General features: G+C 38.4%; 1 protein-coding gene across 3 annotated transcripts; it reads right to left on the reverse strand.

Annotated features, from left to right (window-relative positions):
- Nucleotides 1–1,666: 1,666 nt before the first annotated feature.
- Nucleotides 1,667–26,356, reverse strand: LOC124166719 (radial spoke head 14 homolog). Of its 3 annotated transcripts, XM_046544375.1 has the most exons (8): nt 26,129–26,354; nt 25,833–25,972; nt 17,927–18,045; nt 17,517–17,827; nt 14,760–14,839; nt 12,508–12,732; nt 3,207–3,362; nt 1,667–2,000 (listed from the first exon to the last, which is right to left on the reverse strand). In XM_046544375.1, the coding sequence occupies exons 1-8, from the start codon at nt 26,211–26,213 to the stop codon at nt 1,851–1,853; spliced, it is 1,266 nt and encodes a 421-aa protein (XP_046400331.1). In that variant the 5' UTR covers nt 26,214–26,354; the 3' UTR covers nt 1,667–1,850. The 3 variants fall into 3 exon arrangements, with proteins under 3 accessions (XP_046400331.1, XP_046400334.1, XP_046400333.1); XM_046544378.1 differs by lacking the exon at nt 17,927–18,045 and having other exon boundaries at nt 17,517–17,741; nt 26,129–26,356; XM_046544377.1 differs by lacking the exon at nt 12,508–12,732 and having other exon boundaries at nt 26,129–26,355.
- Between the last annotated feature and the right edge of the window lie 1,614 nt (nt 26,357–27,970).

The following is a 27,970-nucleotide window of genomic DNA, read 5'->3' on the forward strand; positions in this document are numbered from 1 at the left end:
TTAAATTGAAATTACATTTTTTAAATTTAATTCGAGCTGATTGTAAGCCCAGCCGTGGCCCAGCTCGAGTTGACACTTCACTACCGTGTTTGTAAACAAATCTCCAAGCGATTGTTGACAAACGGTAATGTCCGTGTTCCTGTCGAGGAATCGAGTAGTTTTAACTCATTTCCTTGGAATGATTGCAAATTAGTTTCAGTGAGCTCATCAACAAAGAGTTGCAGAATATGATTGATCACCAAAATAATCAAAGATGGTTGATTTAGCGAGCAAGAACGAAGATGTGGATGACTAAAACGAGGTAAATTCATATAGTTCGTACTCTGCATGGATTCGAATCTTTTAAATGTGTAACAAACGAAGACGAAATCACCAACTATCTATCTGAATATTTTAAGTCCTTGGACGTACCTGGCTTACCAAGGCACGATTTACAGAAAAATGTAGTTTCTGTGCTCATGATCTTTCGAAGCCTAAACCAACCATAACTATCCAACGGAACGTGTTTGATCATTAAAAAAATTGGTGATGAATGTGATTCACGCAACTTTACTCAAAAGAAAATTCAAAGGTTAGGAAGTCCTCATTCCGTAGATTCCATGATCTCAACTCATATGCCCTTTTGAGCTTAAACGTATTCAATTTCCAATTCGTGTTGCATTCGTGATAACGATTAAAAAATCGCATAGTCATTCTTTCAGTTTTTGTGTTGTTTGTGCTCATGTGCTAATGTAAACCCATGATTTTCTCATGGTCAATTTAGCGTGCTATGTTCACGAGTCGATAAACCATCCTCTGTATTTCTTCCTTCGCTTCAAGTACGTAGCTAGGATAGGGGGTTTTGGGCGCAGCTAATACCACGGGTCTGGGGGGGGGTTAATACCCATGGGGGGGGGGGGGTTTATCCCCCAAAACCTCCCCTCGCTGCGTCACTGCTTTGCTTTGCTATATTTATTTAGCTTCATCCGCTTCATCTTGCGCCTGATAACAAAACAAAAACTGTTGTTTCTCAGAAGGTGCTTGACGCAAGACATTAAACCCGAATGTGTAGGGCTCACCGTGGTGCGTTTACGCATGCAGTACGTTTACGCAGTGCATTTTTTCCAAACAGAGATACTAAAACTGGCGCGCCTTAAGTCATTTAATGCGAATGCTGCTTCATAGGGGCTTTTCTTGCACGATTTTGAGCATCAGTCAAGCGTCGGTCTGGGGTCGTGTCAACCTGCCCCCTGAATGGGCCAAGTGTATGCAACAGACTTGGACCTAAAAACATTTTTTACTTCTAATAACGCAAATAGCCAACAACTGAATGCGTATAATTTTTATTTCATGAACTGCTTTATTAAACCACAATGCCCAAAATTTCTTAAGCTAAAACGTAAGAAAATTTGTTGAAAAAAATCCGCGTAAACGTGCTCCGATTCACCCTATGTAGATTCAATAAAGAAAATGTCTTTCTGACAAGCAATTTTGGTACTCATTTACGTAGGTTTATTGAATTTGTATCCTTATTTTATTATAATAAATTAAACATGATTAAAAACGATACAGCCGCTCTTGATTTATAAATGGTGTGAGTAAACTGTAAGTTCATTGATTGTTAGGCGGTACGAAGTTCGCCGGGTCAGCTAGTTTAATTATAATAGCTTAAAATAACATGTATACATTCAGAAATGTTCTGTACTTTATTCAATATCCCTAATTTTCAATGTTGCCTTATAAGAAAATTGATTGAAAACAGTTTTTAATAATTTACTGTCAGAATTTTTGAGTAACTAATTTAATTATTGTTATTTTGAATGCTGTCTCCTTCATGTGATAAAATATTAAGTTGAAAATAGTTGGTGCACTCAAGGCTTCCAAGCAATGACTTGTAGCAATGTCTGCAGAGATCTATTTAGGCATTCATCATGATCCCCTGGTATAGACTTTATCTGTGTAAAGTAATTGCTCAACAAGATTGACCTGCCATTTGGTGCTTCAGATATATTTGTCAGTGCCTGAAATACATCCAAGTAAATAATACAATAACCATCTCTTCAGTGGTCCTGATTATCATCCTTAAACCCTTTCAATTTGGATCAGTCAATGCTCAGGACATATGCCCTGGTTTCCAAAAACCAAACATCCACTCCTGCATGACAAAATAATCATGCACCACTTGCCTTTCTTGGACCCCCACACCGGTAGTTTCCAAGTATTCAGGATAATGTGCAAGTATGATCTTTCTGCATGTTTAGGGAACCACATAATGCAGCAGTTGCTTCCAGGACAAGTTGTGTACAATCTAATGGTGTGCCACAGTATCTGACAATGAATTTACCAATGCCATGCAGTGTGTGGCGGAGCTCTTAATTTCAAGGGCCGTCACCAAGACTAACCACCTGGCCGAGGTCATTGCCCTGGGACCCTGAGGTCCCTGCTGCCGCCGCCAGGGTACGCGGAACCTGGCGCCAGGAAGGCACCGCGAGAGAGAGAGACGCTAACGAAACGGCAACGGCGAAGGACTATCGCACGTGAGAGACATTGAGCAAGTGTATCGCTTACCATCGCAATAAACGTGGTCGAATTTACTTTCATTTACTTTATTGAAGTGAAGTTAATTACCGGAGTACCCCTTATCCCTTCACAGTGGTTTAACCAATTCTTAAAAACCACTTTTCTTGACATGTGGTCATGCCGCCATGTATTGTGCATCATGTAGTCACAGATGCATGGTTCTTGGAAAACAATGCCATGGGCAGTTCCAAAGTGAAAGGACTTAAATAATTATCCCAAATGATTAAATGGACCATACACAGTTTGTATAGGAGTGGCAGATTAAAGGGGGTGGAGCTCTCCCTCCCCTAACGGAATGGAAATTAAGGAAATTTAAATAATTATTTAATTTATGGACAGAATGAAAAGATGGTAATCTTCAAGGTGGCTTGACAATGAAAAGTTTTACTTCACCGCCTTATCAAACCATGTTTAAAATACACACCTTAAATATTAATATCAAAAAGCTACTTATCTAAGTATGTATATTAGACCTCAGAAGCATTATCACCTAGAGAAATTTCATCGAAAACCACCGAAGTAAAGGCAAAGGAAAGTAATGACCCAATCCCCCTCCTCCCCTCAGAAAATCTGCCCTTGGTGTAGGTCACAACACAATAACGTTAATTGGCTGGGATTTGAGGTGCGGCAGTAATAATACTCTTTACCTTCACTGCATTCAGCTGAAGTTTTAAACTGTGCTTATAGCTGGCAAGAAACACTAGTCTATCAATCAATTCAGGCTCTGCTGCTTTCAGTTTTGAAGGTGTTGTAATTGTTATGAAGCAAATACAACCGGCAGCACTTTCAAGTTCAGCAATTTCCTGGAATTTAATGAAAATATCACTAATGGGAGTGGCTATATCTGCATTTTTCAAATACATATTTATGTTTAAAAATGAAAAAAGGATTGTTCACTTCCAATACCTGCTTTACTTCATTAGTAAACATTGCAGAATAAATAGAATATCTTTCAATCGTATGGGAGATTTATGGGTGAAATAGGTTGATTTACCCTTGGGCTGTAGGAGTTCACGATTTTAGCTGCCAGCCAGTGCAGAAGAGACCCCCAGTGCAGGAGGCACCCTCTGCCACGAGGTCTGGTCTGGTAGAGTTAAGCCCCATAGCGATCCTTATGGTGAGGGAAAGTGCTCAAGTGCAAGATATCCAGGTAGCAATAAAAAATTTCGGTAAATGCTGCAGTCAGCATGCAAAATGTATAAAAACGTTTCCACACTCTAAGGGTTAAGATAAAGGCAAAACTGTTACATCCCAACAGATAGCCATGGTGCAGCACCAAGAATGAAAGAAGACAATTCTTGTTGCTGCAGAAGACTTAGATGGATCCAAAATCAATATTTCCAGTGATTATGTACTACTCTGGAATGGACTGACCACCATATCTATACAGTGATAATTAATGGTAAAAAGTAACATGGGCTCTAGTTGAGCTCTAAGAATGAATCAATTAAAGCACAATCACATATTCTAATGCTCAAAAAAAAGTCAACTCCAGTACGAGTACAGAGTATTTATGCAGTTAGTAAAGAGTATATATGTAAGCAAGATACCATTTATTCAGAGGTTCAGTCCAAGGGTTAGTTAGAGTAGGTGAGGGCAGCCCCATGACACTTCCTATCCCACTCCATTGGGAACCCATGGTCTTTTATTGAAGTCGTTTCCTCAACCTGCCGCACGTTTGCCGGGGCGGCGCCACGTATTCTGGAGGGCAAGAATTAGCGGGTAAGTTAATTTCCGTATTGTTGAGCGCATACTACAGGTGAGTGGAAACAGTCATTTTTGTAATTAATTAAGATTTATTTTTCATTTATTTTCGAATGTTAGTCTTCTGCATTATTTCTTTATTGTTCTACATTAATATTTCGTGGATATATATCGCGGATTTACTGAAAAAAGGAAAATGCCGTGGACATGTGTGGTACCGCGTTGCACCACTGGTTATGGCCACAAGACTTCGGGGATTTCGCTTTTTAGAGTCCCCGAGGACCCTGAGAAGCGATAAAATAGCTGTACGATTCCTTTTTTTGGTGTGCTAAAGCTCCAAAATTTATACATATTTTAAATTACAGGTTCTGCTGTTCCAGTGTTCAATGTCATTCACAGTGGAGGAATGAAGTAACACTGAGAAAATGCAAGATGTGCGACGGCTTTCATCAACTATTCATCATTCTCTCCTACTAAATTGAATCTCTAAGAATGATTAGTAATTAGAAATAGAAATTAGCAATAGAAAGAATTAATAGAAATGTTAAATTGTGAGTACTTAAAACTTATTTTTCATGACATTACCTTGCATTGATTGTATAAATAATCTCAGTTTCAATAGCATTGTGTAATCATTCTGGAAATGTAGATTTGATGTGTGTGTACATTATATAAGTTGGAAAAATGTGAATCGTTTTCATTCTTAATACCTCTTTCGATGATTTCTTTTAATGCAGCTGTTATCGATGGTGCGTGCAACTCTCATGAAAAGTACATTTACCGCGTATTAGCAGTATTAGCCTATGGTTTCTGTCGTACTACTCATCTTATTTTTGGGCGAGGGATAATATTTCAGATTTGCCAGCACCTGAAAGTGATCAGACATCCGCAAATCCCTCGGATTATATCCATTGCACTGTTTTCGTGGAAGTTTATTCGGAAATTATTTGCAAAATCTCTTTCGTTCTTATCTTTCATATGGTATTTTACTTCCTTAAATCTCAAATTATTCCTTTGGTGAGTAGGCAAGCATCGTTATAAAATAGCCTTTAATGGTAATAATGGTACTTCCGGAAATTATTCACCCTGTTCAACGATTAAATATGCCTATAGGGTGGTTTCCTATCATTTCTTTATTGCCTAAATCGAAAGATTATTACTCCTGGAGTAAGAATTTCACGCTTTTAGATTTTTTAATGACAATATCTATTTTTCGCGATTAAATGAAAAGTGAAAAATTTCAAGCGCGCGAAAACGCGACGCGTAAGTATGAATGCCGGGAAATCTCTCCGTACGTCGTATTTCTGGTTCCCCCTCCCGCCCGGTGAGGTGACCTTGAGGCGAGGCTTAGCGCTGATACGTCGCAGGCTGCTAGCGGGTAGCTGAGTACCCTGCTGGGTGGTAGCGCTTGGCTTAAATAAGGATTATTAATACCTTATCAAATGAAGAAAACTTTCCGACCTTAGCCAGTTTTAATAAGTGATTATGAAGACATGTTTCCCTGAGCTCTGTGACTCATGCATACATCGGTAATCTCAGACGATGTAAAACTCCTATCCTCTCATGTACAAGGGTGCGTTCCGAATCACGCATCATGCGCATCAACGCATGACCTTGATGCAGCCGTTCCGAAATTGCATCAAGGCATTGATGCGCTTATGCTGATGCGTGATTCGGAACGGCTTGATGCGATATGAGCGGGAAGTATTCCCCCGTTCAAAATACCCGCAGGCAGCAGTGCTGGAAGATAGTTCGGGTTAAGCGATAACACAATGATTGATATGCCGAAATTTAATATGCATAGTACTCATGATGACGAACAACGTTTATTGATGCGTATATTAAAACTGAATTATATTCATTACGGTCGTTCGAAAGTTCCAAGCCGTAACTTGCAACTCATATTTACGTAAAATAGTGATAGACTGAGCGAATTGACGGGAATTTGTGCAGCTAACTCGAAAAACGGTCAATAAGGAAGCGTAGTGTATAGTATATCTCAGCCATCATTGAGTTTTACGGGTCAAATTGTTTTGAAGATAAGATTTTTACGATCAATAGTACGTAGATTTAGCTGCTAGACATCAATTTATGGCTTTCCGATAAGATATACGACTTGAAAACAATTTTTTTTCATAAAAATCGGGAAGAAATACTTAAAACCTCGATAAAATTTTCACAAATACTTTTTCATACTGCATATATAATGCTTAAAAATAAACTCCAAGACATTTTTATTTGAGTATTCTACCGCTTGGTATTAAGGTAGGTTTGCATGGAGCATTCCAAAAGTCCCTCTTGCCCCCATGGACTTCCCTCCTGAATTCACAACTTCACCCTTTTCATGCTATCTAAAAATCCTATTCTCTCCTTTGTTTACCCAACATTCTATGCCCTAATAGTGAATTCAACATCCACTCCCAGCTCAGTACTTGCCTAATCCATATCTCCTGTCTCCTTTGAAGGCTATCCAGAAGCTGTCTCTCCTCACTCACCATGTCTCGCACTTTGACCTTCTTTCTTCTCTCAGTCCACTTCACTTTCTCCTTACCCACATCTCGAACACCTCCAGCCTCTCCCATTCTCCTCCCTAAGTGCCCATGTTCCCAAACTGTGAAGTGCTATATTCCAGATCAATATGTTACAAATTTATCAACCAATGTACTGTCTGTAAGCAAGCTAGTTAAAAAGACACAGCTGTCTTGTGTAATGAATCTAGGTACAGCTTATTTGATGCCAGATCTTTGGAAGTAATAGGAGTGATTTAGCCACTAGTTTTGAAGAAAATGGCATATGTTGTCAAGATTTGAAAAAATATAATTCAGAAAGTAAATGTAATGCAACTTGTTATGTAGGATTGACTGTCAAAGCAGTAGAGGACTGTTTACTAAGTCTGTGGCACAAGAGTAGCAGACTTGTGACAGAGTAACATGCAGGTTATAATGTGGTTGACAGTGGTGTGGATTGTCCCCCTAATAATAAATTTCAGCCTTGTATAGCATATGTTGATGGCAAGTTAGCAAAGAAATGATTCGAGATAAGCGCTAGAATGGAAGCTGTATGTAATAAATTAAGTCTGATCCTCTCAGAATTGTGTGGTCTGATGGTATTATAGGTGAAAATATATTTATATTATTTATGTAAAATATACATATAAATTCAGGGGTAAGGAAAGAAAGGGATAGGAACATGGAATAGAAAAAGGACGAGGACAATGTATGCTCACCTTCACTGATGACTGCACAAGAAAGGTTTTTGTTTTCTTTATTAAAATTAAGAAGTCTCATTTAGTCCTACAATGCTATACAATTTTTAAGGCAAGCATGGAGAATGAGACAGGGGACAATATGAAATGCCTGCATACAGATTATGGGGGTGAATATATGGGACAGGCATAACAGGGGAGGTTAAGGGCATGTGCACTAAAATATTTAACTACAAAATCTTATAATCTTCAAGCAGAAATGATTAGCTGAGCCAATAGAAAGCTAGGTACAAACTCTCTGGCATCAATTTACTAAAATATTATTGGGTTGAAGCTTGTTGAGAAGCTGTATATCTCGAAACAGTACCATCCAAAGCAGGAGGGAATGCATTACCTGAGGAGAGATGGTTTGAACGAAAATTGAATCGAAGACATCTAAAAGTATTTGGATGTATTTTCTATGCTTATGTGGCTAAAGAGCAATGAAAGATGCTGGATGCCAAATGCAAAAAGTATTAGCAATTGTGAGGAGTCAAAAATGGTATTTTTTGACTGACCCTGATATTTCGGGAAGATTCATCGAAGCATGTGATGTAGTATCCTTTGTAAATATGTTTGGGGAGCTCAAACCAGTCCAAATATCTCTTGGTAACTCTTTAATTCTACCTAGGCTCTTAGGGGGATAAGGGATAATTAGTTACTAGCCTCAACCTGACAGTGGAGAGAATGGCAGTGCTGAACTCACAAGGTAGTGAGGGGAATATCAGAATATCAAGTAATGAAGACTCCATCCCTGAATCAAGTTGTGAGGGTAATGAAAAAGTTCCAACTAATGCAGACAGTAGTTTTGAGAGTAATCAAGAAAATGAGTCAGTGTTTGGAAGCGAGGGAGGAGAAGCAGAAGAGACGTTTTCTTTAAAAAATGGAGTGGCTCGAAAACTACCAGATCACATAATCTCCTTGTCATCTACTAACTTGACCTGCAATCAACCTTTGTCTCATAAAAGCAGGTTTGAATGTAGCTCCTGCAGTGACCCAAAAACTTATCCTGATGTTCCATTTCTAGTTTTGATTGGTTGTCTTATGTATGCAATGATTTTTACAAGGCCAGATCGTGTCTTTGCAGTGTCAAAGTTAAGAAGGTTTATTGATGATTTTACAATGCAATACTGGGCATATGCAAAGAGTATATTAAGATATTTGATGGGAACTATAAATTATCTTATGTCTTATTCTTAGTCACGAACATTTCTGAAAGGATACAAAAATGCTGACTTTGCCATTGACAAAATAGATTGAGTGTCCTGTACTGGATACATGACAAGTTAGTTAATGGAGCAGTGGCTTGGGAAAACAAAAAGCAGTGCTGTGCAGTGGCTATGTATACAATAGAAGGCGAGTATGTAAGTTAGGCAACTGGAGCAAAAAATGGTATTGTACTCTCCAGAATTGTAAAAGAAATCATTGGAAAGAACTGCATTAAAAACTTGGTACTGGTGTGGTGCATGGAAGGTCAAAGAACAGAGGTTGGACATCATTTTGTTAAAAACTCTGTTGCCATAGAAAAAAATAATTGCTGTCATGTCAACAAAATACGGTAGCAAATGTGCTTCCAAATGGGCTTAACAATGGTAAGCATTTGAACTGCATTAATGAATAGAATTTTGTAGCTGATGGAAGCAACTAGTTGAAGGGAGGTTGTTGTGCTTGTAACCTAGTTGCAAAGTTAAGAAATAAATAGCTACAACATGTTAAAATAGTTCTTGGAGTGTAGGTCAATGTCTCATTTTTCAACATAGGTACATATTCTACTGTTCCGAGCCCATAAAAAAAGCCTTAATCACAAGAAAATTAAGTACATTTTGTGGATTGAATAGTTGGGAATTGTCCATTTACTTAGAGTGGCATTCATCAAATAGAATTTAGCATTTCCTTCTGATCTTACAAAATTTTATATGGTGTAATTATGACTTAAAGTTGAACGTAAACATTGAAAACCGGTAATAACTATAGTTATGGCGATTTCCGATTTTCAATGTTTTTGTTTACTTTTCAATGTTTGATATCATATGATGCAGCTTCTTAAGACGAATACCCAAGTTCAACTGAGAACCATTTTGGAAACCCATTACTTTTGATAACATTGATAGAAGTGTGCCTTTACTTGGATAGCATTTAGGAGGACACTGAAAGTAAGTTGGCCGCGTCATCAATGCGTCGATTAAAGAGTATTTGGAGCCAATTTATAAACTAACTGCAGTGCTGCAATACGTATTTATCCGGGCTTACCAAATCACACGCTATGAACAAAATAATTGCACTGAATATATAAACACACTGAATACTCAATCAACTCGATGGGGTTCTTCAAGCACACATCACTGCAGTGTACATGTAAATCAAGCACACATCCATGATCCTTGCATAAATAAATTAATTGATGATGTTATTTATCACGGCATCACTACCCTGAATGTCCCTTTACTTGTGGTACCATAACGTGAACTAATCTCTGTAGCAGGGGAAAATAATTTTAGTACCTACCGAAGAAATTCACTTGCAATGAATGTATAGTTTCGCACATTAAATAGCTAATAAACGTTTGGCAAAATGGCAATAATTTGCAACATATATGCCTTCAAATGATAGACCAGTGAGATTATGCAAAGCGTAAGCAATTGTAATATTTCGACGAACAAAGTCTTATATTGTTATTTTGAAGAATCTATTATACTATAAACCACAGTCTCTGTGCTATGAACACTCCCTGATGTAGCTTTTCAACTTATCTTTTCACAATATAACGTTAAAGTGTCGAAAATTTCCACAAGTTAGTGTACAGAAGCAACATTACGGTTAAAACTATCACACCAGCATATCAATGTGTGAAATTATAGATCGTATTTTGCATTTTTACCACCAATGAAATTAATAACGGCTGTAAACAAGTTACATACACGCACACTTCAACGCAACGAATATACATTTTCCCATTTTCAATTTTATATGGACTAATTATTTCAAAAACTAATATCTATAACTCCTTAAACTCTTTCCTACGATAGTAGAAGCAAAATACAGTCGTGTAAACACCCTATGCAAACACAAAACACCAGTCACATTTTTAAAGGTTGCGCCCATTTTCGCCTTCGCACCAACTGCATCAAGAATTTCTGATGCGAGCCGATGCGAGTTGATGCTTCCGGAACCTCGAAAAATGCTCGCTCCGGGGCCGCATCGATGCGCATCAATGCGTGATTCGGAACGGCCTCATGCGCATCGATGCACATGATGCGTGATTCGGAACGCACCCCAAACTAGGTCCCTGTGACGTCACGTGGAGTGGCATCGTATGGGCGCCAATCTGGCCCTTTTCAAATGAGGATAAAAATGGACCATTGCCATTCGTCTAAACCGGCATTTCTAAAACGAAATTAATTTGTATATTATGAAAACACTAATGGTGGGTAACGAATCGCAATTATTGCCTTTTGTTTTCTTTGATGAAGGAAACTACCCTATTCTATACCCGCAAAATGTCCCTAGGATAGAATCATTTTTTTAGGTTTGCTGTGCCCTACCATTATTATTATCACTTGATCGAGACTCAGGAGATTAAAAACATTAACATACGTCACTTCATAAGAAGTGTTTCACTTCGGCCTTGGTAAGAAGCCGTTTGCGTTTCTGATATTATATTTGTTAATAGTGTTTGAAAGCAAGGAATAACATCTATATTCTTATAAGGCCGTGGAAACATGCCGATGGGCTCAGAGGCAATGGTGCGTACGTAGCTTCTATGACAACTTATATTAACGTTTACCACAAGATAGCTATAAATAATTATTTCCTTAAAAATACCTTTCCTCACTGCATAAGGTTTTAACTGCTGACAATCTTTTGTTATGGCTGTAACTGATTTTACAAAGGTATGGAAGCAGAAGAAGCTGAAATCCAACGCCTTCCATTTTATTAATACTCACGTATAAGAACGATTTCTAGGTATTTTTCGCTATAAGATGTTAAGTGCATATTAACTTGTTAACTAGTAGCCACTGTCGATGTGTTTATATTCATTTTTGCCATAAATTAGTTCATAATTACTGAAGTATCGTATACAGATACGTAGGAAACTTGCCCTTCAGGATAGGTGGCGCCCCTACCGGCCTCAACGGGAAACGGCTTCATTAAATGACCATGCCTAAACGGAGAGTGTCCAGACCTTCTCATATTCTAAGACCGTGGGTGAGGGTATAGGCAGAGGGAACATGCTACATACAACAGTAGCCAAATGCTCTCCCCAGAATGTCAACTTGCTCCTCAAGGAGTGCATGAGCTATATAAATCTCCTCCATGCAACACAGTTTCTATAATGGTAACCTTTACATACCAATAATTCAATAATTTTCTATATTGATTGAACAGCTAACAGACAATTGTGATATAGTATGCTTGTAGGAAGAATATATTCAACACTCTCACGAAACTCGTCAGTAAAAAAATCTAACTTTAAGAAAATTTATACATACATTCTTGACTCGCTTCAAAGATTTGTTTAGGTTGAAACATGGTGAAACCTGCCTAAACAGCCATCTCTGCTTTACCATCACCTCCATAAGCACAGCCACTTCTCCCAAGTATTAAGTATAGTTCTTATATGAGCAATATGAATGTTACCTCATCTCAGCAGCCAATATGGTCAATTTGGTGACCAGCCTTTAACATTCCTTTTTAAATAAATATTAGGGATAATGCTAGTGGTAAAGAGGTCAGTGGGTTGGTTAGTGTTAGGAGTCACGCCTGGACCCCAGTTCAAGTCCCAGTGGCAGCAAAGACAAATCAAAGACGGTCCAATCCCTCCTTGAACTCTGTGTGTACACCATTTCAAGAACACCCCTCCCTACATCAAACGGGACATTCAGCTGCTGACCTCTTGGTCTACTTATTCTTAAAATTCTACTTTTAGAATTAAACAAGAACTAATCCTAAACTTAATGGCTGAAACATAGAGCTAAATTATGGTGAAAATGCATTCTTACCTCAGAATACAAAAGAGGCATCAGTGATTCTATGAGATTTATTTCAATGGCTATGGTTCGTCCAAGTGGATGTAATTCTAGAGCAGCAATACATTCAGCAGACGCTGCTCTTATACTTGTGTTATCACTTCTCAATAAATTGTCAAGAAGAGTTAAACCTCCCAAAGACAGTGCTTTGTACTGATCATGAAGAAGACACCCATGAAGTGCTTGAAGTACCTCAATCTATGGGATTACATAATGATGCAATTAGTATATGTATTACATAAATAATTAAGGAAGCCCATTTTTTAAGGGGATGATGAGGAGCAAGATATCCCAAGAGAGACAAGGGATGCAAGGAGAGGAAAGGGAGCCAATATGAATATGGGAGCCTAGGAAAAGCAAGAGATCCTAGGAATTGCAAGAAAGCCTAGAAAAATCAAGAAAGAGTAGGCTTTCTTTGCAGGGCTGCCCGTATTGCCAAACATTGCATAACCATAATTATAACTTTTTTTATATCATAAGATGGCATTGTCTTGTATGTGTGTGTAATAAATTTTATTAAAATTTTCTTAAACTCTGCATGTGACTTGATTATTTTTTATTAGGATAAAAGTAGAGGTAACTCAAGGTATCTTTTGTGCCCACGCCTTCGATTTTTTTCTGTATCCGCTACTGGGTGCAGGCTCAAATCCCAGAAGTGGAAGAGAATTTTCAGAGGTCACCTAAATCCTGCTTGAGTCTGTTGTATGGAAAAAATTTCGAGCACAACACTCCATTTGTTGGATGTGACACTAAGCTGCTGACCCTTTGGCACCTTTTTATAAGAGCAGGCTAATGCCAACCCAGGGTTTCTCTCCACCCTTCCTTCCCTACTCTCCCCTTATTGAGTAAATGACCTTAGCTTTTGGTCGCCTCCTCGAAATACCATACCCAGAGAAGGTGTGTCTGATTGGAGGAAGGCTGAATAAGAGGGTCGAGGAATCCTAGGAGGGTCAAGAGATCCTAGGTGGGGCAAGGGAGCCTAAGAGGTGATAGGGTACCCAGTGGAGCAGGGAGGCAATGAGGCCTATTAAGAAGAAAGATCATAGGGAACAGGGAAGCGTAGTGGGACAGTGGCTCCTATGTAATCCTGGTGGCTTAACATGGGCAAGGGAGTCCAGGACGAGATAGGGAACCTAGTTAGACAAATCATCATAGGGGACTTCGATACTAACTGGGTAGAGGAACATTGGTGGGGAGGCAGAGGCTAGGAGGTATAAGGGAATATAGGTTTGTAAGAGGTGCCTGTGGAAGATTATGGAATAGGGTAGTTTCCTTCATCAAAGAAAACGAAATGCATTGATTGAAAAAGGCCAGATTGGCGCCCATGCGATTCCACTCTACGTGACGTCACAGGGACCTAGTTTCTATATGAGTAGATAGGAGATTTACATCCTCTGAGATTACCAATTCATGCATGAGGCAAAGAGCTCAGGGAAACATGTCTTAATAATCACCCATTAAAATTGCCTAAATTCGGAATGTTTCCTTTGTTTGATAAGGTATTAATAATCCTTATTTAAGCCAAGTGCTACCTGCTAGCAGCCTGCGTCATATCAGCGCTCAAGCCTCGCCTCAAGGTCACCTCACAGGGCGGCAGTGGGAACCAGAAAATACTTCACACGGACTTTTCCCATCATTCCTACTTAGCCGTCGCGTTTTCGCGCACTTGGAAATTTTCACTTTTCGTTTTATCGCGAAAAATAGATATCGTCATATAAAAATCTAAAAGCATAAAATACATACTCCAGGAGTAATAATCTTTTAATTTAGGCAATAAAAAAATTATAGGAAACCACCCTATTTGAATTAAACCCAGAAGCCTAAGGAGGACAGGAGAGCCTCTATCCACAAAGTATCCCAGATGAAGTTGTGAGTTCTACTTTTACTGAGGAGCTTAGAGAAGTTAAGGGAGTCCAGGAGAGACAAGAGAACTATTTTGGAAAGGTCCTATGAAGAGCAGGTTTGCCTATGGGTCAGGGGATTCCAGTAGGGTAGAGGAACCCACAAGGGCACATAGGATTCCGGGAAAGAAAGGGAATACTAGGGGGAAAAGAGGATATTAGGGGCAAAAGGGGAAGGGGCTTCTAGAGAGAAGAATCTAAATAAGAAGGAGGAACAATTAAATCAGAAACAACATGAGACTGGTGAAAGTGAAAATTTTCTCGTTTGTAGGTACATAATTCAAAATCCATGCTTTAAATTACATAGAAGAAAGATGATCTCACCTTTATTTCATCTATATTTTCAAATTCTGCTCTTTCAAGCAGCACAGGAATGAAATTATTTTCATGGAGACCCACAGGGCCTAGAAGTAATAAATTTTCCACTTCATTGAAAGAAGAGACTTAGATAAATTTTTCTGAACCTGAAAGAGGTACTCAATGGATCCATATGTAAATTTTTTTTGAATGTATTATATGAGAAAAGGATTACATATCAGTAAAGTTACCAATAATAGATATTTCTGACCTAATGTTTGACACATTACAGTTAACAAGGCACACTGAGCCGCTGATCACTGTGAGCACCTGGTTTTGGCTTCTAGTGGCTGTCTATAAATAGTAGTTATAGCTGGCAGTGGTAGCCAAGAATGCACCCAGTCTATTGATACATTTCATGGTTTCAATGATAATCATCACAGATATCATTATCCCTTTTTTCTAGCAAATCATTAAAGTGATAAATTTGAATATCCTTTAACCCGTGGCTCTAAAAATTGAAGTTGTGAAAATAAAGAATTTTGGAGATGGCATACATCAGTAGCAGTAAGGATTAAATGGCATAAATCAGCAAGAATAAATCAGTCTCACCTAGAAACTGTAGTAGGAAAAAGTGAAAATGGAATATACAGGGAGATATCACAAAAATTACTAAATGGGTAGTACGATTTTTTTAAGATAAGGGAATAATCCTAATGGCTCTTTCTTGGTGTGGATGTAAGCTTGGAACAGAATTAAGGGGTTCATGAATGCGACACTAAATTTGCGAAACTGAGGAGGTGTAAAAAGGCAATGAGACAGACAGTTGAAGTATGAAATGAGTTTAAAATGAGAATATAAAAAATTTGGATATTAGCTAGTGGCATTCTAATAATCATGAAAAGGAGGGTGGGAGATAATGTGGGAAACAACAAGAGAAAGAGAAGAGTTAGGATGCAAGGAAGCTATGATGGTAAAGAAGACATACTTTTCAAAAGAAGTTTCTGAAAAGTATAGCCGATAAAATTGGAAAACTGGGAATAAAGAAATTTCCTGGAGGAGGTATAAAGTATTCATAGATAATCAAATATGTGGAGAAGCAAACAGGTTGATGGAAAGAAGAAAAACAACATACAATAGAGGCAGAGGGATCAGGGCAGATTAAAAAGTCTAATAATCCCTGGAAAAATTGAATAGATGACAATCGTCAAGGTGCCTCCCCAATGCAAGTTTTATTTCACCAGTAAAAATTTTTTAAAGATAACTGGAGAATGTCTAAGGCCCGTTTCACATGGATGCGGATGGTCCGCGTTCTGTGCTACGTGCATTGGGTGTAGAGAGCAGTCACCGTTGTTCACATAGGTGTGGAGAAATCCGTCTCCATCTGATACAATGTCAGCTGTGTGTAGTTTACCAAGGTAGAAGAACATCATACTGCCAAGTACAATTCAAGCAATTGCTGTATACCAGGATAGAAAAAAAAAACGGAAGAAAAGTGTTCATCTAAGGAGGTTTTGGGTGCACTCTATTGTAGCATGGAGAATATTAAAAGCCGCTTTAGTGACCATATTTACTGAACTACGCACTGATGAATACAATTTTTTCAATAATTTTCTCAGTGTCAATTTCACTATCAATGGCGAAAAGATGCACTCGCACTGTTATCTCCAAGCTCGCTCTAATTCTACTGACAAATCTTCTTGGTCCACATCTGCTGTCCGCGTTCAAGTATAAGCACAAACCTGTCTCTGTAGCCTATATGCACATAGATGATCCGCGGGGCAGAGGAGCCACGCAGATGGCTCCTCTGCGTGCGGACAGTCCACACTCATGTGTAAGCTTCCATTAATGTCTATGGAACCTTATCCACGTGCATAGTGCAGACTGTCATCCATGTGAAATGGGCCTAAAAGACAATTGTCTCTGTAAATGCATCAACACGGACAGGTATTTCATTCCAACATGAGCTATGGAAAATACTGAACATCCTTGTCCCCACACTCCCTAAAAAGAGAAGTTGATCCACCCAAGCGAGGGATGGAAATGTGATATGCATTGTGTGATGAGGTGGATGCACCAAATTCATGACTGGGAGTGCTGCGGCAATTTCACAGCAAATATAAATTATGCTCACATCATTAAGGCAAATGTGATTTTTTTTTAAGAAAAAAGTAGGTGTTGCTGCAAATTTTATATTTTGATGCCAAAAATAAATTCTTAATTGTCTAAAGTCATATTTAGGTCCTATTAATCTTCTCTTCTGATTTACATTGTTTGTTAAAATGCTTCTTATCTCAATTTTTTTACATCTCTAACATAAAAGTTTTGTCACACTATGTCTTTTGCTTCAAATTTCACTGTTGATACTATTTACAATGCCATTCATCAGAGCATCAGCTATAAACAAGTGACTCATCTTATTCTCTCTTACTAATCAACTCTTTGATGCCACAAAGCTAAAGAGAATCTTGGTGGATAATTCATCCAGATATCAGATATATTGTCTCTTCTATTGAAAATTGAATACCTTGGGGCAAAGGCACCACCAAAGGGAAAGCTTAAAAAGTAAATTATGCTGCAATTTGCTGCAGATATGCCTAAAGAAAAGCCATTTAAAAATTCAAAAAAATCCCCAAATTATTTTTAATTAACATGGGCTACAAGAAAAAATAACACATATTAGGAATGATGCACGCACTCATTAATACACATTCTTGCTTTTAAAAACGTCATGTAATCAACTTTTGAAATATTAGGTATACACATTGATTTTGTAGGACTTACCATGCCAAGATTTTGAAATGTTATTGACGACATTTGCTGCTTTATATCTCACAGAAGGATATTCATCAGACAATATGATGGCCAGTCGCCCCACGTCAACAGGATTTACATAAGTTATCGGTGAGTTTATTTCGTCATCACATGTTGGCTCATCTTTGAAAGATTCAAACAGATTCTCCGAATCCCATCTGCTTTTGGCCTCTGCAGCAATGGTAGCATCACTTCCTACGTAGTGATTGCAGGCAATACCAAGAACAATTAATGCAGCTTCTTTAATTATTACTTTCTTGGTTTTGAGAAGATCATAAATCCTAATTAAAAAATCATTGTTAGCAGCATAACTAATGGTAGAAATTTACTCAGCTAATTAGAGAAGGTAAACAAAAAGTAGTAAAATACTTAAGCCAAACCTGTCTATTATCCTCAATTCTACTGCTTCATAAAGCTTTTCAGGGTCATGGATCAATCTTGCAAGTGAATTAATTGCCATCAAACATCTTTCCTGGTTATCTGAATTTAGGCGCTTAAGCTAAAACAATAACAACTTATGTACCCTAAGTATGAATGTAAAGTTATAACATGAACTTTATTGTGCCAGTATCATAAGGAAATAAATGTCTATGCACATAATTTTTGTATGACATCTAAGTTTTGGATGACATAGGCATTATGAGGAATGAAGACATATGAAACAATAAACGAGATACAGACAGATAATTATAGATAATCTAATAGAATAATATGGAACACATAATTTGAAGAAAAAAACTGTAACTACAGCATAAATCAAGGCTAAAAGAGCCTTTCAAACAATGACGCAATCTATAATGAAGAAGAACCTAGGATGCAACTAAATTTTTAAAATTATATGGAACTAAATTTTTTAAATTAGTAATTACTATAGTTGTTAACTGAATTCCATGATGAAGATAGTGGAGGACCAGGGCCATAGTCTGAGGGGGGCAGGTCAGGCTATGCCCAACCTGGATGTCTTGACAAACCTGGGAAAATATATGCCAGACTTGGGCATCTTGGAATTGAATTATTTTCTTAGAGAGTCTGCTTAAAAATTTTTATTTTTATACAGAACCTCTGGCCCTGATCTAACAAGGGGAATGTCACAAAACTGGGTCTCAGATTTCAATCAAACTGATCACGACAACAGGATTTACATATATAAGTTGTTCCCCCCACCCCAAATTATATGTATTAGTTGCACTGGCTAATCCTGGCTATGACCCTGCAGTGGAACAAATGCATAATATTAAATTGGGAGATTGTATTTAAATACGGCCCTTAGCCGCAGGGGCCTTTTATAATAGGTACTCTTGACCTTACACACCACTGGCCAGGGGCGCAGCTAGGAATTAAGGCTAGGGGGGGGGGGTTTAGGCGCAACTACATCTGGAGCGTGAGGCAGGGACGCAGAGCTAGGAGCAGTGGCGGCGCGTGCGTATACGCATGTTAGCAAGTGCACACCCAAAGATGAATTAATTATAAAAGAAAACTATTCCTTTGCAACGCGAAGGATAAAAGTACTGTCTGCGTATGCAAGAAACATGAGCCTCCGAACGCTACAGCTATCTCCTTTTCGAATTCACCGCTCTACAAGTGTGGGATCCCGTGGCATCATGCCGGGAGCATTTTCGGTCTTTGCGATCGCTTGTAGGTGCTCTGGCGGGACGAGGTAAGCGGGGGGGTATGTGCTGTTCAAAGGGGCGATGGGAACAGACTCACAACCATGCGAATGCGCACGCGCATATTTTTGGTGACTGACCAGCAGGTAGTGTAGTGGTGTAGCCGCCACCTACACTACCTGCGCCCAGGATCCTAGTCCGTCTACAGAGCCATCTGTATAGCCGTTTTGTACACTACTTCCTCATAGGGTGTAAGGAAAAGAGAATGAATTTCAACTACCGTCACTTGTAAAGGTGTGTTGAGAATAATTATTTTCATGCATGCTAATATTATTTCTGTTCATGCAATTTTAAGGGTAGAGTGTACCAGTGATATGTTTTGCTTGCTATGTATTCTATTACGACGAAATATGACGCTCATGGATTAGGATTAACATAATATAATTAAATCATCCTATATCTGCTCTAATGCACACCCTAGATAAATTACCACCAGCCGCCACTGGCTAGGAGTCAAGGCTGGGGGGGGGTTTAGGTGCAACTAATACCGGGGCGTGTGGGGGTATGGAATACCCACCAGGAAAAGTGGTATGTGCAAGATTAATAAATTGCGGAATTTCAAGATAAACGAGTCAAAATGATGAGTTTTACGGCTTTCTAAGGGATATTTAATTAATCCTTAAACTATTCTATTAGTACATATTATCAATCCAATTAAGTGAAATGGATTAAACTTAAAATTTTCTCTGAGCTCTGGGGGGGGTTTTTAACCCCAAAACTCCCCCTCCCTTCGCCACTTGTGTGTGGTATACCAGCCAGGATAAGCAGGTGGTGCGGGGGCCCTCCCCCAGAAATTTTTAAAGGTAAATGGTTCAAAATGGTGAGTTTTATGGCTTTCTGAGGGATATTTTATTAATTATTACACTATTTATTTTATTTAAAGATCGGAACTTAACATTAGAAACACCAGGTAGTAAGATCATTTGGACGTTAAAAAGTCGGCAAGCCGGTGAAAATCCTACGTACCCGTTGGATGAGTGGTGAGGTACCGGACGGGCCCCTTTCGAAATAAAAATGGCGGCTTCTGTTTATACGAGGTGATTGGGTCAACCATGGTCCTTATATACGGATCGTATATTCATATAGGTCAAAAATGGAGTTCCCAGTGATTAATTGAGAATACGAGCAGATTTAGTGATAAAGGGGCGTTATGTGCCGTCATGCCTCAGGTTGTTTCGAGTTGGGCGTGGTGCACCCTGGGAAGGGCCGCGACCCTTTCTCGAGTAACTCATCATCGTTGGCCTCTCACCTCGACCCTCCGAGCTCCGAGGGCTCCCTCCCGAAAACTGACCCCTCTGACTGAAATTTTAAATTTATCAACTACGAAATGCAACAAAAAGTGAATTTTTGAAGCGTACTTCGCCAATGGTAAGATCAAATGCGTCTTTGAATTGTGTTTCTGCGATAAAAAATAACGATTTTATTAACTTGGCTAAAATTATGGTTGTGGGCCGCCGGAAAATGGCAACAGATCTTTGGAATGGGTAGCTAAGTTAGCGGGCTATTTGAGTGACTTTCGAGTATGATTAGGCCGTCTTGTACTGCAGTGGCGCGGGTTTTGGGGGATAAACCCCCCCCCCAGAGCCCAGTGAAATTTTTAAGTTTAATCCATTTTACTTATTTGGATCAGTATTACTCTAGAATAGTGCTAGAATTTATCAAATATCCCTCAGAAAGCCGTAAAACTCGCCATTTTGAACCATTATTCTTCAATTTTGTCTGGAGGAGGGCCCCCGCAACTCCTGCTTACCCTGGTGGGTATGCAATACCCCCACACCCGTAAGTATTAGTTGCGCCTAAAACCCCCCCTGGCCTTAATTCCTAGCTGCGCCCCTGTTGTACTGGTCATTTCCCTGCCGAGGCTTCAGTTAATTTACGGGAGATGCTGAAATACATGCGCAGATTTGAATTGAAAGCTTTTGGATTCGATGAGTGATGGATTAATAAAGACATTACACATTATAAGACAAAGACAATGTACATTGGTTTTATTGGACCTCTTAAAAATGAGAGGTAATATGCAGGGATGGCAATCGAAACTAAACGGAAGTCAAAACCAGTAAAATTTCAATTGTTTCGTTTCCGGGAGCGAAATGTAGAAACGAAACGAAATGGATTTAAACGAATAGGAGCTAAACTCAGGGTCGAAACAAATCGAAGTCAAAACTACGTCGATTCGAAACCAAACTATAACTCTGGGACGAAAAGAAACGTAGACAATGTTTCGAACCGGAAGGGCCACTTGCTTCACTTTCGAACAGTTTCGATTCGACCCACACACCAAGTACGAAGTATAGTTGAATGAAGTTCAGCCTACCGCCATTAGATGTATGGAGCACTCATTTTTTTACCACTAACAGGAGAACGGTGAACGCAAACTGGCCATTCGATTTTTCAGCTCAATGTTTTAACCCCTACGCATGTATGTCAAACGTAATGGGTCGATACTATTCCCTCTTAACTCTGTCCACTCAACTTCTGAGATCGAAACTTAACAACGAGCAGCGGAGTTTCGATTAATTTAGTTTCGTTTCCAGGAGCAAAGTTTCTTCGCGGGTCAAAACTAAACTCCTATGTGATTTTAATTACGTGCGGGAACGAAAATAAACCTAGGCCTCGTATTTTAGTTTCCCTACGAGTCGAAACGAAGCACTTTCGTTTCATTTCACTAGCCATCCCTGATGCTAAGCTTCACGAAGTTCTGGCCTCTGAGAATTGCTCACGGTACTATGAACCTCTAACCCAGAATATCCTCTCCTCATATCAGTTTATAATTTCCTGTTTATCTTATGAATGTTATTACCAGTGGAGTAGCGAGGGAGATCCGGGCCCCCCTCCCCGAAATATAATAACGCAATTACTTTGCTTCATCATGATGGAAGACAAAATATTGAAATTCTTGCATTTACACAATATTCTTTCAAAATTAGTTTTTTCGATTGTGAAAAGTGTTATAGTTAGTTTAAAACTCTCCAATTAGTGCCCTGTTTTCCAAAAACATTTCCCCGGTCCCTCCTGGTTTTGGACCCCCCTCTCCACGAACGAAATTCTTGGCTACACCACTGGTTATTACCTTGCATAAGTTGGCTGCATCTAATCGCACATTGCCCTGGTGATTGCATTCTGTACGTATAAAAACTTGAGTGAGAGAACTTATGAGCTTTTAACTAATATACATCTACACAGTACCCTGCGGTGTACCCCAAGGAAGTTTATCAGGGGGTGAATTTTCGTGATAACCCGTAATTTTTTTATTTTATACTTCACCCCCCCTACGGCTTTCAGCTTTCTTTAAGCGTGTACTACTAGTGTATTTTTACGTTGAATGGAGCGATGCATGCTAAGTGAGCATGTATCGTTTTTGCATGCCGCATTTTGACGAAATCTCGCGGATAAATATCACATCTTCAATGCTCTTGTCGACATCGTAAAAATTGAAATGCTCAAAATGCATTCTTTTATTATACATACCTACTTAACATGATTGTGCACTTGTGCGACAAAGCACACGAAATGCAGATCTTTCAAGAAAACAAAAATGGTGCGTCGTAGTGGCGATTAACGTTGATAGATAAAATGAGCGACGAATCTAATGGATTCATCATCTTCAAGAGATTTCATTGCATTGGAAGTAATTCTAAGTTAATTTCATTTGTTGAGGGTTGAGTCACAGCTCTTCTACGGGAAATAACCGCTCGCCGGGGTCCAATGGCGTAACTAGGAATATGCTTTTTGGGGGGGGAGGGATGGTCTGAGTTGGCGACCCCCCAAAGCCTCAGGCAACGGGGGGACCGGGAAAATTTTTGAAAAATGACATGCCTGAAATACATTTTACATCATTTTATCACTTAAAGTTTAATTTAAAACAGATGCAGTTAGTATAAGTCAAAACTAGGAAATATCTTAAAATATTTTTTTTGTTTCTCTGAGGCTTTGGGGGGAGGGGGGGGATCTATCCCACTCATCCCCACCCATAGTTACGCCACTGCCGGGATCCATGTTTCGACAGCACCGTAAGTCTCATATGGTAGCCATTACTTGAAGATAATAATTACTTACTTCCCATTATGCATTTTACTATGTTAACTATGATGCAATGCGCATAATTTACGGTGTTGGTTGAACCAGAGGCGCAGCTAGGAATTTAATCAAGGGGGGGTTTTAGGCGCAACGAATACTGAAGGGTCTGGGGGGTATGGAATACCCGCCAGGTGGTGCGGGGGCCCTCCCCCAGAAAAGTTTTAAGATAAATGATACAAAATGCTGATTTTTACGGCTGTGTAATTCGATGTTTTGTTGATGAGTCATCCTTCCCCCTAATATTAATTACAAAATTTGTCATATTAAAATATTTTTATAAAAAAATTCTCTAAGCTCTGGGAGGAGGGGTTTATCCCCGAAAACCCCCCTATCTGCGTCAATGGGTTGAACTTCAGGTTGCAGTTTTATTTTGTCTCTCAACAACATCAGAGTCGGATTATCTGGGCCGCATATGAAGGCACTTGAGATTTTGTCGACGACATTCATTAAGGACCCATCCATTAATTACGTGAGGTGTTTAGGGGAGTATAGGGTCAAGCCGAATCTGATTCAATTTCACTTGTGGTGCAAGGGGGGTCTTGGTACGTAACTTTTTTTGGAAAGAAACAGCGTAAAATCACGATCTAGGTAATTTTAAACACTAGTCTTTACTAGTGATAAATAAAATAACTAAAAATCTATTAAAAATCCAACGCAGTGAAGCATATATTAACTTATTTACACTGAAAGTACGCATTTTGAACAATCTCACGTGAGAATAGATGGAGGGGTCGAGCCAAATCTCACGATATCTCACCAAGGGGGGGGGGGGGTCGAAAATCGCCAAAATCACCTCATGTGGACGATCCGTACCGAAACGGTGACACGGTACCATGTGTGGCGTTCCTCTAATGGACGTCTCTGTAACTAATGGAATTAACGACATAATTTATGAATTCTCTAAATTTGATACTCAAAGAGAAAAATATAGAGTGCTGTGATGATAATTATACGAAAATTCTGAAAAACGATATCTTACGACAAGTTTAGCATCCCAATTTGGGTGACGGTGACAGCCATCAATAACAAAACCCGGTAGCAGATGAATTTAAAAAATACTTCGTGGGATATGCAAAACATCACAGAGAATATAATTTTCACGCAGAATTCACAAAAGCTATTGCATGCAAGGTTCTTGGGATTGTTTACTTGCAGATAAAGATACATATTCACAGAGAGTTAATATAAATTCATGCATACCATACTTTTGCGTATTTACTTGAATTACGTCCATTTAATAGTAATAGTATATCGTACTTCCTATGTTTTCAGTGCGCACCAGATTCGAATTTCTTTATCATTACACAGTTTACATTAAAACGTCTAATTGTTTGATTAGAAAGCTGATTTTACATAAAAATACGTAAAATAATACCTTATCTTAAAAGTGAAAATCCCTTTATAGCTACCAATCCCACCTCTACCGAAGCGGTTCAATAACCAGCACTTTCCATTGGCCGTGAGTTTCAATGTCCAGATGATGTAATCCGATAGCCAGATAGATACATAAGATCGTCCTTATCATGGCTTCCCTTTATGAAAAATAGGTCTTACAACTTGTAAACAACTGTACCGACCAATGAAATACAACACGCTCTAAGTTGAACAGTGGACCGCCAATTATTTATATAAACACTATGAGAATATGTAACTTTATCAAAGCCTAGAATTTCGCGGATGGAAAATAGTAGTAGAGTGGAAGGGATAAATTCATGTAAACAAAGCAGAGTTAGCATTATAATCAATGTAACTTGATGACTTGAAAAAATGTTTAGATTTCATGAAAATATAGCTTTTTTTTCTTCTGGAAGAAATTGGAATAAAATAATAGAAATAGGATTATATTCATTTCTTAAAGGTAGTTAAAGATATGCGCTGTAACCGAAAATTATTAACATCTAATGCATTGCCTATGGAATCGGATTTCTATTCGCTATTTTGATTACATAACGTAATCTATTTGCTTAATTTTTTGGTTCTTTCTACGAGAAAAGTTTAAAGTGACTGTGAAAGACAATTCGTGAATGCATTGAAACGCCGAGTATTCTAGACGGATTTATTCTATGATTGCGATCAGCTGACTCTTGTACGACCTACATGCTATCTCTTAATATCTCATTTGTTTGTAGAGCTGTTGAAACCGTCAGAAAAATTATTCTTAGACTATTAAAATTATTATTGCGTGAAATAACTATGCATAAACATATATTTGAATAAAAGATATTCGCTGGGATGTGTGTATCTTAAAGCGAATCTTGAGTGCTTCATCGATGGGTATAACGCATATATTTTTCATAATGTAAAGTTTTCTGACTGAATAATCGCATCGACCAATGAAATGCAAGATCCTCTAACTTTAAAAATGGAACAGTGCAGTGGAACACTTGAAGAGTGGTTGGTTCACCACCTATTTTATTTTTAAAATGACATTAATTAAGAAATAAAATTGTCTTGATCGCAGAGGCCACGCTAACACATCTGATTGACCTACATCTGATGTGATGGCTAATACAGACTTTCAACGCCTTGCACAACCTACCAGTTGGGGTAATGCCCATCGTCCATATGCTATTTCCTCCCTTGCCACGTTACAGTCCGGGGAAAATATATCTGGCTCATTCCTGATCAAAGGTAGAAATGGTGGTTCCAAATCTTTTACATCAGAGACCTTTCCACGCGCTGGGTACAGCCACCGATGATGAATAAAAGGGTGGCATTAAATCAATTAGTTAATTTCCAATGGGATATCATCCCTTAGAACATTATCCTAAACAGGTGCTCTCAATACTTATGTTTAAAAAACTATTTTTACGATACTATTCCATTAATACCTACCTCGATCAGTAATTCTGTTTATCACCCTCTGAGAAACATCCGCTAAATTTAAGCCTTCATGCTTTCGAGGGCACAACATGGTCATTCAAACTTTTAGTGTAACACTTTTAAAATTTTTTGTCTCATCCCCAATCAAATGTGGAGCTAGTGCCTCAAATCCTGTAAGGTAAATTTTATGTAGGAAAATACAGCATAATTTTAAGCTAGAGAGATTTAGCGTTCATACATATTGTATTTGTAAGAGGCACAATCGCCATTCGTGTGATAAAATGTTGTGTAATACATAAAATATCAGAAAGATCTACCATGGAAGTATTTTGCTGTTACAACAATAAGGAAAAATATTGTAAACAAAGGAGTAAATAAATATTTAAAAAGTACGGCCGGATTTCAAGCCAACTATACCACCGTAATATGCACCATTTACTAACTGAAGTACATCTACGTGGCTTACTAGCGAACCGGAACCTACCTACGTCGCATCAGTGTACGACCAAAACGCTCGTACACTGATGCGGCCCTCTACAAACTACTTACCAAAACAAATCGCTTTCTGTTAGGGCTGTGTTGTGCTGAAAGACGTGATTGTGATTTGTACATAAATGACCGTACACTTATATAGACGCATTGATTCTCTAAGTGACTTATGTTATTAATGCATTAAGTACCAGATGCAAGTGGATGGCAACGCACTGTTAAAGAATCACATGCAAAGAAGACACGCATAAAATTTCACTACCAAACAAGATTTTTAAAATTACAAATTTTATAGACGCTGAGATTTAAAAACTAGATGAAGGTCTACAAACGGTCTCCAGAGGCAGATTTCGATAATGATCAAAATGGAATGAAGATAAATATCTATCCCACGAAAAGATAGTTATGAACATGCATTGCATAGAATAAAGATAAGACTATAATAAAAGTGAACTACTAGAGGACGAAAATTAAAGTTCTGAGAAGAAATGAAATTTTTAGGGAAAAACATGAATCTTGGGTGAACTCTTAGACGTCATTAGAGATAGAAGAAATCCAAGAAAAACGGAAGGACAGAAGTACTACTCCATGAGATGTAGGGACAAGATTTGTAGAAAAGCGAAGAAAGCCAGGGAAATGTGGATGCAAGAGCGCTAGAGATACCTATACGATGATATGCAAAATAATCTCTCCCGTGGAAAAATGGAAGCTGATGATGATTTGCTATTAAATAATGATAAGAAGTCTGGGAAACATCGATTTGAAAAATTCAAGAAAAAGGTGAAACGTGAAACGAACAAAAAGGCGAGTGGGTAATATTTAAGAAAATCCATCTAAAAAATCCATCCATTGCGAATAGGAAATAACTCGGCTGATAGTAATTCAAGGGAAGTTGCTGTAATATGGATATCGGCTATGGCTGAATTAAAAATAATAAAATTAACGGATACCGCGCGGATACCCGAGAAGCTGTGAAGAGATTGCAAGAATGATTAAAAACTTAATACGAACGTTGTGATTTTATTCATTTTCTCTCGTTGGCATGCACTCCTATAAAGCTCACAAAATTAAGGACAATGATAAGCACTCAAATGAATAATCCTCTCTTGCCAGTTCATTTAATTTCTCGTTCAGAAGTGGGTAGCGGCACAATTGAAATATGCCAAAACAAGGATATCTAAGAAAAACAATAAAACAAAACTTAGCCAAAATAAACGAAGAAGAGATAAAAGACACCAAAATTGAATTTCCCTCATAGATTGGCATAGGAAGAAAAGATTATTTATTGCAATAGGGATGCATAAGAATCTAATTCTAATTTTAAGAAAAATGTACAGGTTTTTTTGGAATTATTTAACACAATAA

The sequence above is a fragment of the Ischnura elegans genome, chromosome 10, assembly GCF_921293095.1.
Source record: "Ischnura elegans chromosome 10, ioIscEleg1.1, whole genome shotgun sequence".
Classification (NCBI taxonomy): domain Eukaryota; kingdom Metazoa; phylum Arthropoda; class Insecta; order Odonata; family Coenagrionidae; genus Ischnura; species Ischnura elegans.

What these genes read in the sequence shown, in the direction of transcription:
- LOC124166719 (XM_046544375.1), bottom strand. Translation starts at nt 26,213, where the DNA reads ATGACCATGTTGTGCCCTCGAAAGCATGAAGGCTTAAATTTAGCGGAT. An exon ending in TGCCTCTTTTGTATTCTGAG is followed by an intron (nt 3,363 to 12,507) that starts GTAAGAATGCAT and finishes ATTAAATTCCAG; the next exon opens with GAAATTGCTGAACTTGAAAG. An exon ending in TTCAGCTGAATGCAGTGAAG is followed by an intron (nt 2,001 to 3,206) that starts GTAAAGAGTATT and finishes GATGTATTTCAG; the next exon opens with GCACTGACAAATATATCTGA.